Source organism: Peromyscus maniculatus, chromosome 10 (assembly GCF_049852395.1).
Source record: "Peromyscus maniculatus bairdii isolate BWxNUB_F1_BW_parent chromosome 10, HU_Pman_BW_mat_3.1, whole genome shotgun sequence".
NCBI lineage: Eukaryota > Metazoa > Chordata > Mammalia > Rodentia > Cricetidae > Peromyscus > Peromyscus maniculatus.
In genome coordinates this window covers 7,053,250-7,072,599 of record NC_134861.1, presented here as the reverse complement: position 1 = coordinate 7,072,599, position 19,350 = coordinate 7,053,250, and the positions used below count along the sequence as shown (strand labels likewise).

Genomic DNA, 19,350 nt, shown 5'->3' with positions numbered 1-19,350 from the left:
TGGCTTCCTTAGCCATGGAGGGAGATTCCACAACTCCTTTCTTATATCCTTCACTCTAGAGCCAGAACCATGTGGCCAAAGCTGCCACATTCTTCTGCTTGCTGGGCTGGAACTTGGCCCTCAATCAATTACATTTTCATCAGCTTTCTGTTTTAGATGGTTTCTTTGTGGTAACTTAAGCTTTTCTTTCATTCTCTGTCACAAGTGGGAAGCTTAGCTGAGTGGTGTCTTTCCCTGAGGCCACCACTCCTTTTATTCCATTTAGTGTCAGGCTTTTCTTTAATCTTTTTATCCCTTGAGCACAGGATTTAGCTCCATTATACTTCCTGCTGCCCTTTTTCTCCTCAAACTGTACATTTTGTATTTTTCCTTTCTTAGCCTGCACCTTTTTATTATTCATCTGCATAACAGTGACCACTAATAACCACATAACATTGTCAATACTAGGCTGTTTTGAAATCTCCTCTGTCAACACCATTAACCCCAAAACTCTTCAATTTAGCCTCAGGCCGACTTTTTTGGACAAGGGCAAAAAGCAGCCACATTCTTTGTGAAAATATCCCAAGAGTGATCTCTAAGCCACATGCCGATATATTCTTCTCCCCTGAAACTGCTTGAGCTGGGCACCCCACCATTCAAGCTGCCCTCAGCACTGCCTTCCATTCTCTTACTAGGATGGCCCATTAAGCCCTGCTTGAAGCATTCAACTGTTTTCCTAATCCAAAGTCCACATTCTGCCACAAGCAACGTGGTTCAGGCCTGTCACAGCAAAGCCTGCTCCCTGGTACCAACTTCTGTCTCAGTCACTGTTCTATTGCTGTGAATAGACACCATGACCAAGGCAACTCCTACACAAGAAAGCATTTCATTAGGGCTGGCTTGTAGTTTCCGAGGGTTAGTTCATTGTCATCATGGTGGGAAGCATGGCAGCAGGGATGGCAGGCATGGTGCTGGAGAAGTCGTTGAGAGCTGTACCCTGATCCATAGACAGGGAGGGAGACACTGGGTTTGGCTGGGGCTTTTGAGTCCTCAAAGCCAGTGATACACCGCCCCTCCACTTCCTCCACCAAAGCCACACCTCCTCATCCTTTCAAATTGTGCCACTCCCTGGTGACTAGGCATTCAAATATATGAGTCTGTGGGGGCCACTCTCAATCAAACCACCACATCCACTACCTCCCTTACCTGCTCCTACCTCAGATGAATGGAGCACTTAGTTCCCTATTAGCACTTACCTGTAACACATATCACAGTTCCACACTAGCCCCTATTAGCACTTACCTGTAACATGTATCACAGCTCCACACTAGCCCCTATTAGCACTTACCTGTAATGTATATCACACTCCACACTAGTCCCCGCCTGGGCTCTTCTGTATTACAAACCCCCCTAACAGCTACTCTCAGTTTCCAGGCTGTTCCATCTCATAGACTCCCTCCCCCACAGCACCTATCTCCTTAACATTGAAGGCTTTTCTCACATTCTACCATTCTGTCTGTCTGTCTGTCTGTGTCTGTGTCTGTGTCTGTGTCTGTGTCTGTCTGTCTGTCTCTCTCTCTCTCTCTCTCTCTCTCTCTCTCTCTCTCTCTCTCTCTCTCGTGTGTGTAGTCAGCCTCAAGTATTGTTCCTTGAGTGCCATCCACTTTGTTTTCTGGGACAAAATCTCCCACTGGGACCTGTGGCTAGGCTAGGCTGGCTGGCCTCTGAGCCCCAGGATTCTGCCTGTCTCTGCCTTCTTGGTGCTGGGATTATAAATGCAAATCCCATACCCAGCTGTGGGTGCTAAGGATTGAGTTCAGGTCCTCCTGCTTGGACGGCAAGCGCCTTTCCAACTCAGTCATCTCCACAGTCCCCAAGGCACTGGGGTGTGTGTGTGTGTGTGTGTGTGTGTGTGTGTGTGTGTGTGTGTGTGTTGAGACAGGGTTTCTCTGTGTAGTTTTGGTACCTATCCTGGATCTCACTCTGTAGACCAGGCTAGCCTTGAACTCACAGAGATCTGCCTGGCTCTGCCTCCTGAGTGCTGGGATTAAAGGCGTGCACCACCGCCACCCAGCCTGGCCCTGGGTTTTAAAAGCAGAAAGGCATGGCAGAAGTCAGCCAATCCTATGTCTTCTTGTTACACTGAGATACAGAGAGCAGGGCGACCTAGTGTTCCTGTCACTTGTGACTCTTCTTGCGCTCTGGCTGGCAGAGCTCTGTTCCAGCATAGCAGCACATCCGTTACAGCTTTGGAGAATGTCACGAAGGCCCTTTCAATTCTGCAGAACGCTGATGCGGCTCACCTGCTCTTCTCACTACTGCTGTAGCCACGGACCACCACTGTGGCTTTGGGGCGTGGCTCGGGTGCGACAGGCCATTCTGCCTGTCTCGTGGGTTCTCTTTGCTATGACATTTTGTTTGCAGTTCCTAGAAGGGTCCTACTTCCAAATGCCTCCATGGACCGTTAAGCACCCCGGAGAGTGCTGTGTTGTGCATGGTATCTGTAATTGTAGAGCCTCTCTTCCCTGCCTACCAAGAAGACGGACCTGCTCCCGATCTCTCTAGGTTGACTGACAGGGTGTGACCTGGGAGTGTGAACTGGGAGTGGAGAGAGGGTGCTTGGGGCCAGACATAGGAATTAGATGAAGTCCCAAAGAACATTTCAAATTCTGCCATTCCCAGTCAGAAGTACTGAGCACAACTGAAGGGTACTGTGAGACACTTGGATGAGAGCTGACAGGCCTCCACCAGGGTGATCTAGCTGGACTCCTGTAAATATGCTGGGGGATTAGATGGGAAGCTGGAGTTCAAAGGGAGAGGAGGGGGCTGGTGACTTAAGGAAAGGACGGGCTGAGGAGGGGTGGGCTCTGAGGGTGTCCTAGTCAGGGTTTCTATTGCTGCAGCCAAATACCATGACCAAGTTGGGGAGGAAAGGGTGGGTTTGGCTTACACTTCCATATTGTTGTTCATCACCAAAGGAAGTCAGGACAGGAACTCAAACAGGGTAGGAGCTGATGCAGAGGCCATGGAGGGGTGCTGCTTACCAGCATGCTTCCCCTGACTTGCTCAGCCTGCTTTCTTACAGAACCCAGGACCACCAGCCCAGGGATGGCAAAACCCACCATAGGCTGGTTGATCACTAATTGAGAAAATGCCTTATAGCTGGATCTCCTGGAGGCATTTCCTCACCGGAGGCTCCTTCCTCTCTGATGACTCTAGCTTGTGTCAAGGTGATGTAAAACCAGCCAGTCCAGAGGCGGTGGAGAGAATGAACTGTGGGTGTGCTTGTGGCTCAGGGCATAACAGGACGGGAAGTAGTGGGGCTGGGCTGGAACAGCTGGTTGTGGACTGTCTTGGTTTTAGCACATCTGTGGTCAAGACGGTGGTATAGGCTGATCTGGTGGACATGGTCAACATCACTGGTAATCCTTGACTGCTCACCAGGATGAGAGCCTATGGAGAGGTCAAAGGGCCTCCATCCCCTCCACCCCACCCCACCCTACCTCACCCCCCACCCATGCAAGGGATTGAAGGAGAGAGAGGGCCTAGAGCAGCAGTGTCTTCCGGCCTCTGGGTGGGAATAGTGATGCGAGTTCTAGTTTTTAAGCTTCTCCAGAACCAGAAAATAGTGGATTAACCAGACACATTTTAAATCTTTTTTTTTTCTTTCTTTCTGGTTTTTTGACAGGGTTTCTCTGTGTAGCTTTGGTGCCTGTTCTGGATCTCTCTCTCTGTAGACTAGGCTGGCCTCAAACTCACAGAGATCCACCTGGCTCTGCCTCCCGAGTTCTGGGATTAAAGGCATGCACCACCACCGCCTGGCCACATTTTAAATCTTGCTATATGGCCTGGATTGTTTCTGTTTCAAATCTTGAATCTTTTGGAGCCCAGTATAAATATAGAAATTTTTAACTTTGTTCTAGTGGTTGTGTGTGTGTATGTGTGCTTGCACTCATGTGTGCGTGCATGCATAAGTGTGTGCATGCTTGTATGTATGTGAGAGTGAGCCTTTCTGGGGCCCTGGCTGGTTTTTGATGTGAGGGTGTAGACATGCTAGAAAATGCTGAGCCTGCCATAAATTAGACAAAGGAACTAAATTGAAGGAATCCTTCGTCACAAAATCCTCCTGACATTCCATTCCAAATAAGGAAATGCACAAAGAAAGACTTGGATGCCACGTCCACCTGGTACCTTGTCCTCTAGGGGTCTATGCTGACTGCAGCAGGAAGCCATGGACCCAGATGCTCTGGGCACGTTTTAACTTCTTCCTTCTGAGTCTTGACAGCACATTATTTTTAAAAAGAAAAGGAAGGAAGAGAGGGGAAGTAATTTTCAAAGAGTTAGTGGTTCCATCTTTTTAAAGCATGGCATGTTACTCTTCTTCCTTGTGAAAAGGAAGGCACTTGTGCCTGGGAGCCTGTTTCCTGGTCCAGCTGCGCCCTTCTTGAACGTTTCAGACCACATTCTTTCCTAGCAGCCACTGTCTGAATGCTGCCTGTGCAGAATCCATGCGCTTGGATAGGATTTGTGAACCTAGACTTTCAAATCACTGTGTTCCATCTTCCCCCTTCAAATAAGGGGCGGGGATGTCGGCCAGAAGTAAAAATAAATGCCTCTGGATTTTAACTAATAAGAGAAAAAGTTGTGGTGGCGTAAAAAGAATTAGGCAGGAGTTGCCAATTTAGTTCAGGCAAGGAAGGGGTCTCCTCCCCTCGATTCTGGAAGGCTTAAGAGAAGCCAGGAGGGGTGGGGCCTCGGTGGCCACCCACTGTGGGTTCTCTGGACTGAGTTTCTTCTGGGTTAGAGCCAGAACACCCTCCACCCCCGGGAGAAACAAGGCTAAGGGTCATGTTGCTGGTCTGTGCCGGGAGCCAAGTCAGAACAAGGACACCTCCATCTCATCCGGGGACTTCTGGTTGGGAACAAGGAACAGCAGAAGGGATTTTTAACAGAAATGAAAACAACGTGGAAGTGGCTCTGGGTGATGTCACCAAGCTCTAGCAGTCCCATCTGTTGGTTGATTGACACCAAGGATGGGGCGGTGGGTGGGAGGAAGTGAAATTGCAGGCTGGATGGAACCCCAACACCCCTTATCCCAACCTCTAATTCACAAGACAGATCCAGAATATATGATAGCGGGAGAGATGAGGTTTGAGCACCGACCTTCTCTGGGCCCCTCCCATGCTGGACCCACACGAGGGGCCAGCCTCCTCCGACCTTGATTGGGCCCAGATAACGCCCTGGGTGCCGGGTCCGGTTCCCGACCACGCCGGTGCGCTTTAAGAGGCTGAGCTGCGCTTTCGCCGCCCTCGCGGGTCCCTCCTCGAGAGCTCGCCTTTGTCCAGCCGGGTGCCCGGAGCCCGGCGGCAGGGGGCCTGGGGCGCGGGTGGGGCGCGGACCTCCGGGCGAGGCCGCTGGTGCGCGGGGCTGGCCGCTGTCCGCGGTGCTGAAGCGGCGGGCGCGGCGGGGAGGCGGGCCCCGGGCGCAGCGCATCTTCCACCCCAGCACCGCCCTCCTCGCGGGCTCAGCGCGGCGGCGGCAGCCGGCACTGCACCGGGACGCGCTGAGAGCGCGGCGGGAAGGCGGCGGCTGGCTGAGTCCCTGCGACCCCGGGGCCGGATCCACATCCACTCCGGAGAGCCCCTCCCTGGGGTGAGTTGGCGGGCTGACCGGGCTGGGCAGGAGGGCCCCCGGGCGGCCCGTTGCTTGAGCTACATTCCTCAAGCCCCTAGCTGAGTGCAGCTTAGATGGCTGAGCTCGAAGCTCAACCCCTACACTAGCCCCAGTCTTGGGTCGAGGCTCCTTTGCCCTCACACGCGGGACAAAGAATTTAGCCAGAGTCGGACAGGAAGAGGCATTTCGCACCCTGTGTGTAGCCAGCAGTTCAGCATCAGGAAGGACTCTGCCCAGGCTGATGTCCCAAGGGAGACACCTTCCCCTCTCTGTGCTGGGGACTGGCCCTAGGAAGCTCAGGCACTAGAATTCAACCTAGATAGAGACCAGCCATCTTTTAGTAGAGGGAGGCAAGCTTCAGCCTTCACCGAGGCTGCAAGAGAGAAGTAAAGCCTTTTCCCTACCACCTCCCTGTTCTCTCCCTAGACGCCGCCGGAGATGCAGTCAGCGGGGCTTCAAGGGTGAGGATCTTGTCCATGCTGCTGAGAGGAGAGAGCTTTACTTAGGCAGATGTGCTCTGGAGTGGATACTGGGCAGGCACTTGTGTGTGTGTGTGTGTGTGTGTGTGTGTGTGTTCCCAGCACAGAGAGGGGGTTTTAAACTCCAGTGGTGGCTGTCACAGGAAAAGCCCTCTCCAGCCTGCCTGTGCCTCTGAGTAAGCAGTTTGAGGTCACTCTGGGAAACTCCCCAGCCAGAGGAGCCTTAGGGCCTCCTCAGCCCTTAAAGCTGCCCCCTCCTGCCTTGAGCCAGCCGCTGAAGGGGGAGATGTGTTTAAATTTGATGGGCCACCTATGCCTTCGTTCCTACCAGCAGTCCGTCCCCATCTCCATCACCTGGCAAGGTCAGACAGACCTGGTAACTCCTTGAGTTGGGGGGGGGTGGGCTATTGGGGGGTATTGCCTAGACAAAGGGCTTTTGGGATGTTGAAGCGGGCAGAGGATGGAGGTGAAGGGACCCCACCCTGAGGCCCTGGAGGTCGATGTTAAATCCTACGCCACGTGAGGTTCATATTCTAACCCAATGGGTCTAGATGAGCCTTCTGGGTCTTGGTGGGTTCACCTGGTGGGCTGATTGGTGTGTGTGTTTTGTTCTGTCTGTCTGTCTAGCCTAAGATGGTGTGTATCAGAAAGGACTCTGGTGGGCATGTGCCCTGGGTCACCCGATGCTCGATGGTGCTGATGAAGCGGGAGGTGGTGAAGGTGTATGAGGTGATGTACAGGTTTGGGGGTCAGCGTGAGCTGCAGTAGTGCTGCAGTGCTGTGGAAATGCATGCCAAGAACGTAGCATTGCTTATTTAAAGCAGACTGCTGGGTACCCAGCTACCATTTGCCTGTCACTGGTGTTTTATAGGGAGAAAAGTCCTTGAGGGAGGAAGGATAATATATGTTCTCCATATACATTTTTCTTATCACTTCTTTCTACCTCAGAGTGTCCCCCCGCCCCCACTATCTTGTATTTTGGCTGTATGAATGAACCTCTTTAGAGAATGATTCTTTGGAAGGATGGATGACTCATGACTGTACTCTGATGTCCTTGCTGACATGTTTCATAAAATAAATCCAGACATATACAAGCAGGCTAGCTAAGCAGTGGGACGCTGTTTTTTGGTTTAGGAAAACAGTGTGCTTGAGTTTTGTCTGTCATTTGTTCTGAAAATTTACCTTCATGGCCAAAAAGTTTTCCATAGTTAGATCAAGTTGAGGGGTGTGGGTGTATTTTTAGCATGCTGCCTATCTGTAATGTAATCAGGCTACCTATTTTTACCCATACTCTGAACAACTTAAAACCTCCTTAATAATTAAAGCAGACTGGTATCTCCTCTGTAACTGAACTACTTGAGGGTTACTAAATCCTATAGCTGATACTTAGTGATACCTAGTTCTAGACCCAGTTCACATTTTCTGTTTTGCAAATACTTTTTTTTTTTTGCTTATATAATGAACAAGCCATACAGTTAGACAGTGTATGAGGGTTATGAGCTGAATCTTCCTGCTGGATTCCTCAAGGCAAAAGATAACAAGGTGTAATGAATGCTTAGCCATCGAACCAGCTTGATTTTGGTGAAAGCAGCTGACCCTGGGTTGCCCTTCTGTGCTTCAGATGCGTGACTTATAAAGTGGAGGAAGCAAGGCTGATCTGGAGCGCAAAGCTTGGCACACAGCGCCAGCTTGGCACACAGGTGTTCAGTATTATTCTTAGTGTCTCTCCCCGCAGTTTCCCTACCAGCATGAGAGGGACTCAAGTATGTTCAGTTAAATTTAAGTTTATTCTCCAAGTTGTGAGGACTATGGAAAGACCAGGATAGCCTGGCCCAAGGATAGCTGGAAGAGATATTCCCCAGGTGAGGGACAGGCTCTGAGTCGGCTGTCATCCAGAAATGTAGGCTAGCCAGCAGTGGAGCCTGGGCAAAAAGGTGAAGGAAATGCTCCCTCCAGGAGGAACAGAGCTTTGATGCCAAAGGCCATGAGCAGTCTCGGGTCAAAGAAATAACCCCTGGGCTTCCTGGCCTGTTCTCACTTTATCTCCACCCCCCACTCCCCCAGCAATGTGTGTCTCCCCATCTTGCCGAGGTCCTGCCTGTCCCCATGGCAATAGCAGCTCACACTGGGTACCAGGCATCCTGAAAGCAACTCAGTGGTAAAGGAACTGGGAGTGAGGGTCATTGCCATCTTTATCATGCAAAGGAGGAGATGGAGTGGCCTGGTCACAGAGGGCCAAGCTCTGACTCTCACACTTGCCTCTCCAGCATGGTGAGAAGGCCTTGCACAAACCCCGTGGTCCCCAAAGAGGAACAGCACACCAAAGTCATACCCCATCTCCAGGTGCATAATTCAGTGCTGTCCTCACTCTGTGGTAACGGTGTCCCTGCTGGGTGACAAGAGGAAGAAGCAAAAGCTGGGTGTGGGCAGGCCTCCTCACAGCTGTGGGAGCTGGTGCCTGGCCTGCCAGAGCATGCTGTCTCCTGCCAAGGCTCTTGATCCTACTTCTTTGATGGGAACCTCTCCCACTGTGCTGTACCACAGTATTTCCCAGCAAGCCTGGGTGATGCGGGTGCCTCTGTGGGAGAAGTGTCCTTCAGTCTGGGGACCTGTGTGGAGCCTCTTCTGCGTCGATGCCCTGGGGCCAGACAGCTCCCTCTGTTGGCTCCCAGCACTGGAACCCATTTGCAGTGGGTATTGAATTTTATTCCAGGGGTGATAAGGTCATATAAAAGTCATCCATTGGTGTGTCTACCTATCTTTATCTAATCCTACCTGCTGCTAAGTGCCAGGTATTCACATAAAAAGACATGATGAATGAATGATTTGCACAGTGGATCTCATCTAGCTCCTTTGCATACACAACCTGCCTCAGTGGACACTTAACCAACACACCCATGAGCCTGCTTTCTTGATTGTGTGGGGTTTATGTTAAGCCACACACCTCCCTTTTAGACTTGGTCCATTCCCTGGGCTGCATTTTCAGGTACCAGGCCCCATTTTCTGTGTCTCCAGCCCGGAGCCCTAGCACGCACCCCCTCCTGTGAGCCGCCTCCCTTCCTGGTCTTAGGGCCAGTCCCTGTCTATCCCCTTTCCTCCTCTTTTTCTTTGGATTGCACTCTTTCCCTCAGGCCATGCTGTCACAGCCCTGACTCAGTTCCTCATCAAGGCTGACATTTTCGCAACTCCACCTTCCCGTGGGACTCCCCGACATCTGCCTTCTGTGTGATGTTTCAGGGACAGATTCTGCTCTTGTCCTGCTCTCCTGAAGAGCCCCCCCCCCCACTAGCTCCTGCCTCTAGGAAAGGACCTTCCTGCAGGCCAGCCCTGGAAGAGCTGAGGAGAGCCTTGAGTGCACCTCGCTCCACCCCCAGGCAGGGTTTAAATGTGGCTGCTGCATCTCCGCTTCTCCAGGTCCAACCTGCCTTCTCTAAGCCACCTTCCTTCCTACTTAGATCTCATCACTCCTGCTTGGGTGGCTGTTCATGGGAACCAGAGTCTTTCTATGTATTAAGTGATGCCAGAGTCCTATGGGCTGCATTATGTCCTAATGCCCTGTGACCTTATTTGGGAAACTGTCTCTGCAGATATAATCTTTATGGCAAAGTCATTCAAGTCCCTGTTGCATTTTGACAGAAACACACACACACACACACACACACACACACACACACACACACACACACAAATGCAGGCATGTGTATACATATGTGCACACACATGAGAACACCATACAGGGACACACACAGGCACATACACACATAGACACATACATGAACACACATACAAGGGCAGATTACAAGGATATACATGCACATGCATGCCCACACATGTGCACACACAGGAGAACACCTACAAAGACACACACAGGCATATACACACCCACAGACACATACAAACATGCACACGTGCACACACACATGTGTGCATTACATACACAACACCATATAAGGACACAGAAGCAAGGCAGGATTAGAATGACGTCACAAGCCAAGGAATTCATGAGGCCACCAGAAACTGGAGGAATCCACCTCTCGAGCATTTGAGGGGAGCACAGCCCTACTAACATCTTGATGTTGGATTTCTTGCATCTAAAGCTGTGAGAGAATGAATTTATGTTGTTTTCGCCTCCCAAGCTTTGGCAACCCTGGGACAAATCAAGTGAGTGCCAACCTTCCCAGGCCCTCAAAACACTGACCGTTTTGCTGGGAGACAGACTCTCCATCGGATCCTCCTGAGTCAGTGCACATTGAGAACCTCCTGGGGATGGGGGCCCACACCCAGTGCTCAGCTGAGCAGGACTCCAAGAGAGAAAGGCAGGTCACCAGGTGAGCCGAGGCCGTGAGGAGCGCTGGTACCCACAAGGCGTAGGTAGTTCCTGTAGGCTGAAAGATACAAAGGGTTTGAAGTTAAAACTGCTGCCACCAAGGGCTGTAGCAGGGAAGCAGCAGGGGGAAGTGATGTTTTCAGTGAATCGCCCCTGTGATGCCCCAGAGGTTGGACAGGAAGGGGAACATGGAAGCGGAGGCCCTGGGTGTGAGCAGGAGGGTGCAACTGATCCAGATGGATTCGCTGAGGCCCTGGAAGGACTCTGGGATTTGTTGCACTTAGGCACTGAGGGACAAAGCAGAGCCATTGACCCTCAGGTATGTGCCTGGGGACAGACAGGACTGTCAGTGAAGGAAAGGTGCTATCTTAGTTACTGTCCTATCCCTGTAAAGAGACACTCTGACCCAGGGAGCATTTAACTAGGGGCTTGCTTACAGTTTCTTACAGAGGGTGAGTCCATGACTTTCTTGGTGGAGAGCACGTCAGCAGACAGGCGCTAGAGCAGTAGCTGAGCGCTTACATCCTAATCCATAGGCAGGGAGACACTGGCTCTGGCGTGGCCTTTTGAAACTTCAAAGCCCACCCCCAGTGACACACCTCCTCCAATAAGGCCATACATCCTTCCCAAGCAGTTCCACCCACTGGGGACCAAGCATTCAAACATCTGAGCCTGTGGGGGCCATGCTCATACAAACCATCACAGCAGCCACCACGAAACAGAGTGGGTGGGGACAGAGGACGTGCAGGTGGTCCTGATGCTTGGAGGGAAGACTATACTTCTTCCGTCGCTGATGGGACACTAAGACAGAGAGGGATGTATGCTCTGGGCGTAGAGATCATCCCCCAGAGTGGAAAGAGTGTGAACAGTTGACCGCTGCCTGGTCGTGGGAGACGAGGAGGTTGGAAGATAGTGTGTGACGAAAGCGCCAGGCAGCTGTGGTTCCGTAACAGCGTGGTTGACATGACATGAGGGACCTGTGGAGGGCTTCCAGCAAGACTCGGTGACTGAGCAGGGGTATACCTGTCGTGTTCTGCCTTTCCCAATGTCTTCTCTCTTCACCTGTCTGTCAGACCCTCTTGCTGGTTCTGTCACCTCTTTGACCACATGGCTCAGAGCAGGCCTGGGAGGTGAGTGCGAGGGGGTGCCCTGATACACCACCCCACCCCACCCCACCCCCCGTGCATGTCCTCTCCTCATGCCCGAGCCACACACTGGGCGGTCACTGGTATCTGTGGTCACGAGCTGCTGCCAGGAGCCTGGAAGCTGAGGGTGGGTTGAGGCCTGCAGCCTGGCTGGACGACAGGCACCTGACCCCTGGTCCCGCCACACCTGGTTGCAGTTGTGTCCCTTCTTTGCAGGGCCAGTCGCCATGGGCGGCTCTGCTCCTCCGATTCATGGGGATTGTGCCACGCATGCGCCAAATGATCCAGTCCCTCTCTGATTGCTGCCTGCCAGGTTGGTCTGTGTGCACTGATGTGGTGGCTTCTCTGATGTGACCCCTGGGCTCCCCTGTCCCCAGCCACAGGTTTCATCGAGAGCAGGCCTTCGTGTGGCGGCATTTGTCCCTGTCGCTGTCTGTGAGGATTACATATCTCTAAGAAACATAACACTGTGGAATATTTAAATGATTCTAAAATACATGCTGCAAAATTTAGTCGTCTCTTATCACCTCCCTCCATTGGCAATGAGAGCCGAGAGAGCCACACAATTTGTTGCAGTGGTGCATCTGCAAACTGTTCCCAAAGCGGAGGGCAGGTGCCCCTCCTCCACGTGCCTCCCCATGTGCGCCTGTGAGGTTAGAATAAACCACTCCTTGCTTTATCTCTGACCCCAGTGTATTTTGTAGATCCTCCCGTGCCAATTCAAATAGATCTAGATCAGTTTAAAACAATGGTGTGGGATTTCACAGGGTATCACAGTTTTGTTAGCTTCCCTTTTGACGGCTGATTAAGATTCTTTACATTCTGTTTCTATTCCGGAGAGTGCTGTGGTGTGTGCATTAACTTAGCACAGCTTCCAAGAAGTGAAATGGTTGGGTGACAGCAGGCACTACCAGATTGCTGGCCAAACAGAGTACGAAGGACTTGGGGACATGGTTCAAGTAGGTCAGGTGCTTACTGTGCAAGCGCAAAGACCTGACTTTAATCCCTAGCCCCTCATCAAGGCTGGGCATGGCGGCAGCGCATGTCTGTATCCCGCTGCTGGGAGTAGGGTGGAGACGGGCGGAGCCTTAGGTAATTGCTGGCTAGCCAGTCTAGCTGATGGAGCTCCACGTTCAGTGAGAGACCCTGCCTCAAAAAAGAAGAGGCCTGACAGAACGGCTCAGCAGGTGGGGGTGCCTGCCTCTGGGCCTGATGACCTGAGTTCAATCCTCAGGACCCACACTTTGGGAGGGGAGAACTGACTCCTGAAGGGTGTTCTTTGTCCTCCACACAAGTGCTGTGGCATGTACATGTACATGTACATGCACATACACACACACACACACACACACACACACACACACACACACACACACACACGCTTTAGAATGTTTATCTCCCAACAGTGTGGATTGTCAGCTTCCTTGGCGTTCTTCTTACTGTTACTGCATAAACAGTGAACAAAAAGGGATTTCCTCAGTCTGTTTTGCATTTCCCCTGTTGCCTTTGAGACTGGGTAGGTCTTGATCTGTTTCTGTGCATTTTGAGCTTGCTACATTTCTGTGGCCATGGTACCCTTTGGCTATTTGGAGTTTATGCTACTGTGGAGTCACTAATCCTAGCTGGTGAGTCCTTTTTGTTTTGTTATACTTTTCAGTATTTCTCCATGTTGCCTTTTTTCTAGACAAGGTCTCACTATGTAGCCTTGGCTGGCCTGGAACTCACTTTGTAGATCAGGCTGGCCTCAAACTTGTGATTGTGGCACTGAGAACATCTGTTGGAGGATCTGTCAATCAGAAGTTTGGAAAGTGCCAGGGAAAGTGGAGCTCAGAGGTTTAATTCGCAGCAGCTGATTACTACTTGGAGGAACAAGACCTGATGCTCTCCTCCTCTGCGTTGATTTCATAGCTACACAGTGGCCGCTGTCCACACTGCGGTCCCTCATTCCAGATGTCATGGGGATTGCAGCCACTGTGTACTTCACAGTTAAGCTGGACCTTTTTAGTACAGCCAGGCTTTGGGAAGTCAATGGAAGTGCCTAGCATCTGACCTTGGTGTGGTTCATGCTTCCTAAGTAAGCGCCTACCAGAACTGGCGCTGACATCATCAGGATTTGGCATAAGGAAACTGTCTTCATAAGCCAGACTCACAAAACACTTCAGTTTAGGCAGCTTAAATAACAGAAACCTACTCTCACTTCTGGAGACGAGTAGCCCAAAGTCAGAGGGTCAGCAGGCTTGGCTCCTTCTGAGGCCGCTCTCCTTGGCTCGCCTCCTCCCTGTGTCCTTATGGACTCTGTGTGTACATATCCTAATCTGCCTTTCTTGGAAGGTCACCTCTCAGAGTCGATTAGCCCCACTCCATGGCTTCATTTTATTAGAAGTCTCCCTTTAAAGGCTTTAGGTCCACGTACAGTCCCGTTCTTAGGCACATGGGTTGGAGTTGAAGCATTAGGGGATGTTTGCTTTGCTCCTAACAGCGAGTGAGAGAGCAAGCGAGCATGCCAGCCAGTGTGCACCACTTTTGGTTGAGGATGCAGCAGGCAAGGCTCAGCGAGGCTCCTGTATTTGTACTGTCACCCAGCAGGTGGGTTGCGAATCTGAGTCCAGGCCCCGCAGCCCCCTGGGAGAGCTGACTGGCGTCATAAGGTCGGGATCCACGGTCCACAGTCCTGACTCCATGCTTCCCGGCCACTGGCCCATGTCCCACTACCCATGGTTTAACACTATAACTTACCCTCCCTGAGCAAAGCACCTGACCTTCAAAGACTCTTCCTCATTTCTCTTGGGAAAGGGTTTATTTATGGTCAGTTGATTGAATGTAATTTTGTCACTGTGGGAAATGCCATACTAAAAAATGAAAGGGTTAGAATATTTAAAAAAAAATAATTGCCGGTGATCTCACATCCTTACAAACCTCCCTTTGAATTTTATGTCTAATCTTCTTCCCCTTTCTTCTTGTGTTTCCCATCTTAGGCATCGGATTAAACAAGCTACTTCATGACCTGCCCTTTACCCTGCCACTGTAGCTAACGGTTTCCCACTCTGTCATCATGTTAATGGCTGTGTAATAGTCCACAGAGCCGAAACTCTCTTACTGTTGAAATCATCCTTCAGCTGTTGAGCATTTGACTTTTCTGTCGTGTGCTATGACGGATAGTGAGGCAATGAAGATCTCTGTACAGAACGCCTTTTGAGTCTCTTGATTCATTTCCCGGAGGAAAACTCCCAGGAGCTGGGTTATTGAGTTCAGGGCAACAGCAGCAACAGAGCCCTCAATGGGCCCTCATATCCCTTTATGGAATGAGCCGCCAGTGTCCCATGCCCCAGAACAGGAGCACCTCAGCTTCCCAGGAATCTCAACGGTGACATTGTTAGGTTGTAAATGACTAAATAAATTTGTAACAGTCTTAATATACTTAAAAGAGCTCATCAGGGCTGTTAATTTCTGTTGCCTTAATGACCCACCAAGGGGGATATTCTGTGATAGATTTGTATTTTCAGATTTATTTGTAAGATAATAATAATACTGATTGAAGACTAACCAAATGGACAGAGTCTTCAGGGACCTGTCAATGAAAGGAATATTTAGGCTCCAACAAGCAAAAGACTCGTTAATAACCAACAGGAGCAGTTGAATGGAGGCTGCCAAGAAGCCAGTGTCCTTGGAACTGGCTGGTGGCACTAACCCCAACTGTCCTCCTGGTACCCAGGAGAGCTGGCTTCCAGGCCAGGCAGCCCATTGCTGCCCACCAGGCTCAGCCCCCAGAGGTGGAGTCCATCTGACCTACTGCTCTAGATGTACAGGGCACCAGGGACAGAATCGGCCCAGGCACTGTCCATTACATCACACAGATTTGAATGGTATATTCCTTCCCATAATTTGTAGTTTTTAGCATAATCAATGACAAATTGAAAAGTTCCCCCTTAGATGTTTATTTTAATTGCCTAGCAACCCATCCTCATAAATTGCTTTTGAATTAGTTCTTTGGCTTTGGCGCAAAGTCGTTTATTTATTAATGACAAAGGTAGTCAGCACCTATGTATGGCTATTCTTAGAACGCTGCTTCTGTAAAGGCTTCATTCTTAAGGCAGCCCCCCAGGGGCCAGGCACATGCAATGCATCCTGGGTGAGCATAGGCCCCAGCCCTTTTTAATGATTAGCCTGTGACCCAGAGGGAAGCCACAGTTCCCCAAGGCCTACAGCCTTGAGGGCTGTGGCCAGCTCGGGTCACCTCTGGACTATCCACTCAGGGATGAGGAAGGAGAACAGAGGACAAAGGAAGCCGTGAGGTTGTGTACACCAGAAGCACAACCTTGAAGGGACCGCCGTAGGAAGTTGGGGAAGGCAGGAGGGTTTAGTTGCCTGGCTCAGCCAGGTGGGGTTCCTGGTAAGTGACTAAGCCACTTTGAGCAACCGAGTCATTGATCCCATCAGTGAGTGAGTCACCCCAGTGCTCATCCAATCAGTAAGTTCCTACCATGTACTGCTCACCCGGAGGCCGGGAATAATGAGAGAGAGCCGCAGTCTTCATCATTGGATACAGGAAACAGACAAGTGAATAAAGTCCCCATAGGGCATGCTGGATGCAGAAGAAGCCTGGAGGCCAAGAAATTGCCCCCGAATCTGCAGCTTCGATAGGTCTACTTCAGTGTAGTTTTCTCTCAATTTCAAACATTGTATGAGTCTCTTTCTTCCAGCGTTTTGGTTTTTAGCATAAGTCTTTATCTGTGCTGTGCCTGTGGAAGTCTAGATGACTCTGCGGCATCCATGAAGCCGACAGCACAGGCATTTCCCTGCAGCCGGGCTCTGAGGTCGTGTCTGTCTTTACCACAGTGGTGACAGGGACAGAGGGTCATGCTTCGTCGTCTCCTACTTGAAGCATCTCATTCCTCACACCAGGCTGTGGTGGGGACGGTCTATGGCTCTCACCGTACTGCCGCGTTGCACCCTAGAACTTTCCCATTAGTTTCTTGTTTCCTCTTGCCTCTGGCACTGGGATGGACACTGGATATTGTGCACATGGGTGAACACACACACACACACATATGCACATGTGCACACACCAATATGTGTACATGGATTTTAGTGTGTGTATATGCACTAGCCTGGGGAAAGGAGGAGCCTGGGGCCATCAGAGCCTGGTTAGCAGTGTCCTGATGGTGAGTGGAAGTGTGATACTAGGTCCCTTGACCTTGCTGCCTGGTCACCTGTGACCCTTCACCTAACATATCTAGCTACCTGTTCTTCTAGGCTGGACTCTAACCATTCTACATGAGCAGAACCTGATAATGTTTCAATGTGGCTTACAGTGTAAAATATCTATGTAGAAAGGTGGCACTGTGTGTGTGTGTGTGTGTGTGTGTGTGTGTGTGTGTGCAGGCATTCATGTATTCATGTGTATGCATGTGTGTATGTGCATGTGTGTGTAAATGTATGCATGCCTATGTGTTCCTGTGTGTGCATGCACATGTGTGTTCACATATGCACACAAGTGTGTGCATGTGTTCTCCCAGGACTTTGTGATTATTTTATTTTTTTCTTCACTACTCCCCTTTGTTTTCTAGATGTGTTCTCTTTGTTGGCTTCTCAAGTAATCCAGAGTGGCTTTAATAGGGGTGGTTAGACGGTGGTGGTAGGGCACGGGCAGAGACACCAGGAATGGCTGCGTGAGAAGACACACAGGAGGGGACCCTGGCTCTGCCCTTCCTGGCTCAGGACAGGGACACTTCCACGATACTCAGAGCACGTGGCTAAAAATCCCGCTTTGAATCAATTCCTGCACACATACCTCCTGTACAAACTGCCAGGAAACTTTAGCTGGGGCCCACGGCAGTCCTGCTACTGGGGAAGCGGAAGCAGGTGTTCCAGGCCTCTCAAAAGTGGGAAGATTGGGGCCCTGGGATAGGGATCTGTCAGTAAATTGTCAGTGGGTTCCTATGTGGGGATCTTGAGTCTGGATCCTTTGGGCAGTTGTACTGAGTGTGGACTGGGGGCAGCCAGAGTGGAAATGGAGACTTTCTGGAATGCTTTCTGAGAGTCTGTGGTTCGGGAGAGAGTGGGATGATGGAGAACAGGAGAATCATGTATGTGTTCTGTGAGCACAGTGCTCAGAATGTGCGGCCCTGGGGTCTTAAGGCAGACCAGTCAAGTATGGCTCTGAGGGGTGAAGGAAGGGTTGGCAGAAACCTCTAGGGAACCACAAGAAACTCACATTTGGACAACTGAGTTTGTGGCGCCCACCAGACGTCTACGGGGCGTTTGTATTCACCGGTCTGGGCAGAGGCAGATGTCCCCAGATGCTGCCGTCCTGTAGCAGAAGTGCCTAAAGGAACTGAAGTCCCTGGGGCCCCGCCTGTTGCCGTCCTCCCAGGAGGTAGCCAGGTAGCTCTGCAGGTGGCCAGACACAGACGCCTCAGCCACGGAAACCGGGTTAGAAGGTGACCGGGTCTCAGTGGTGATTCCTGGAATCTCCGTCAGGCTCCGGGCCACCCCATTTCCCACGTGCCCCGGCTTCTCAAGGGCACCCTTGCTTTGGATCGCAGCGGCGCCGCGGAGCCTGCTGCTGCAGGAGGCGGCACCTTCGCTCGGATTTTCGCGTGCAGACGTGACGTGGCCGCGGGAAGCCCGCCCCACACCCCGCGCCCCGGAGCTCGCGGGGTCGCACGGCTGCGGCGGCGCAGGCTCCGGGGGAGGAGGCGGGGAGGCCGGCTCTGCGCGCGCGGCGCCGACGGGGTTAAGGGACCACGCTCTGGGCGGCCTGGTGCTCCGTGCGACGCGACGCCAGGACCCACGAGCGCCCGCCGCCGCCTCCTCTGCCCTGCGGCCCTCCGAGCTGCGCTCCCCGGACCCGGCGCCATGTAGTGCCCAGCGGCTCGGAGGCCGCGGGCGGCGGGGATGAAGGGACGCGGCTGCTGGGAGACGGCCTCGGTGCGGTCCTTCTGCAGCTCCGGCTGCCTGAATAAATTTAAGAAGGGTTAGTGCCGCCCGCTTCGTGAGGCCGGGCTCCCCTTGCACGCACGCACACCCCGCGCCGGGCTTTGCGGCAGGATCCGTCCACGCGAGCCTCTGATGTCACTAGCTCGCGGCGTGGGGATCGCGGGGAGCCTCGGGGAACCCCTTCCCCGCACTAACACCCCCCCCCCCGCGCGCGCGCACCCTGCCAGAGTGCGCTGCGCAGTGGCTTCGCGCATGGCGAGTTTTGGAAAGGGGGCTGCGGCTAGAGATGCGCGGGGTCGATTAACCTCTGGGGGAAAGAAAAAGGAAAAGAAACCCAATCCAGCTGTTCATGGAAAGGAGAAGGAGTCGGGGAGGGGCGGTCGTGTTTACTGGCCCCCAATATTTACCCCATTTCTTCCCGAGTTGGCTAGGGGTCCTCACTACTCCAGGGCCTTCAGGCACCCGGAGGCAAAACTGCAGCGCCATCCATAAGGGCCTCCTCCCCAAGTCACCCTAGCTCACTGCATGACGCTCTGGAGTGGCCACCTGGGTCTGAGCAAGGGCCAGCCCTGAGAATGCCCCTGTCCTGTGGTGACCCCGACTAATGCCCCAGTGTGCAGGCAGAAGCCTTCGGGCGTTCTGACTTCGCGTGAGGGGGAAACACTGCCTTGCAGCCCCCTAGTCTCTCGCCTGCTCGAAACCCTTTTTGGAGACTTCCGTGAGTGAAACTTGCTGTTTACCTTGCTGAGTTTTCTGGTCTAATGTCAGTCCCTTAAGGGAATCAGGATTCTTTAACCCTGTTGACCAA

At 52.0% G+C, this 19,350-nt stretch overlaps 1 protein-coding gene across 13 annotated transcripts in view; it reads left to right on the top strand.

Moving 5' to 3' along the window:
* Osbp2 (oxysterol binding protein 2) overlaps positions 1 to 19,350 on the top strand; it is a 159,348-nt gene that overhangs the window by 81,077 nt on the left and 58,921 nt on the right. For 3 of the 13 annotated variants that reach the window (XM_076545813.1, XM_076545812.1, XM_076545808.1), the window contains one exon: positions 11,820 to 11,916. The exons of 8 other annotated variants lie outside the window; for them this stretch is intronic. In XM_076545813.1, the coding sequence (XP_076401928.1) occupies positions 11,856 to 11,916 (61 nt within the window). In that variant the 5' untranslated portion in view covers positions 11,820 to 11,855. Of the gene's footprint in view, positions 1 to 11,819; positions 11,917 to 18,485; positions 18,580 to 19,350 lie in introns of those variants that run through there. 2 more of the 13 variants (XM_015991618.3, XM_076545807.1) reach the window with 1 other exon arrangement.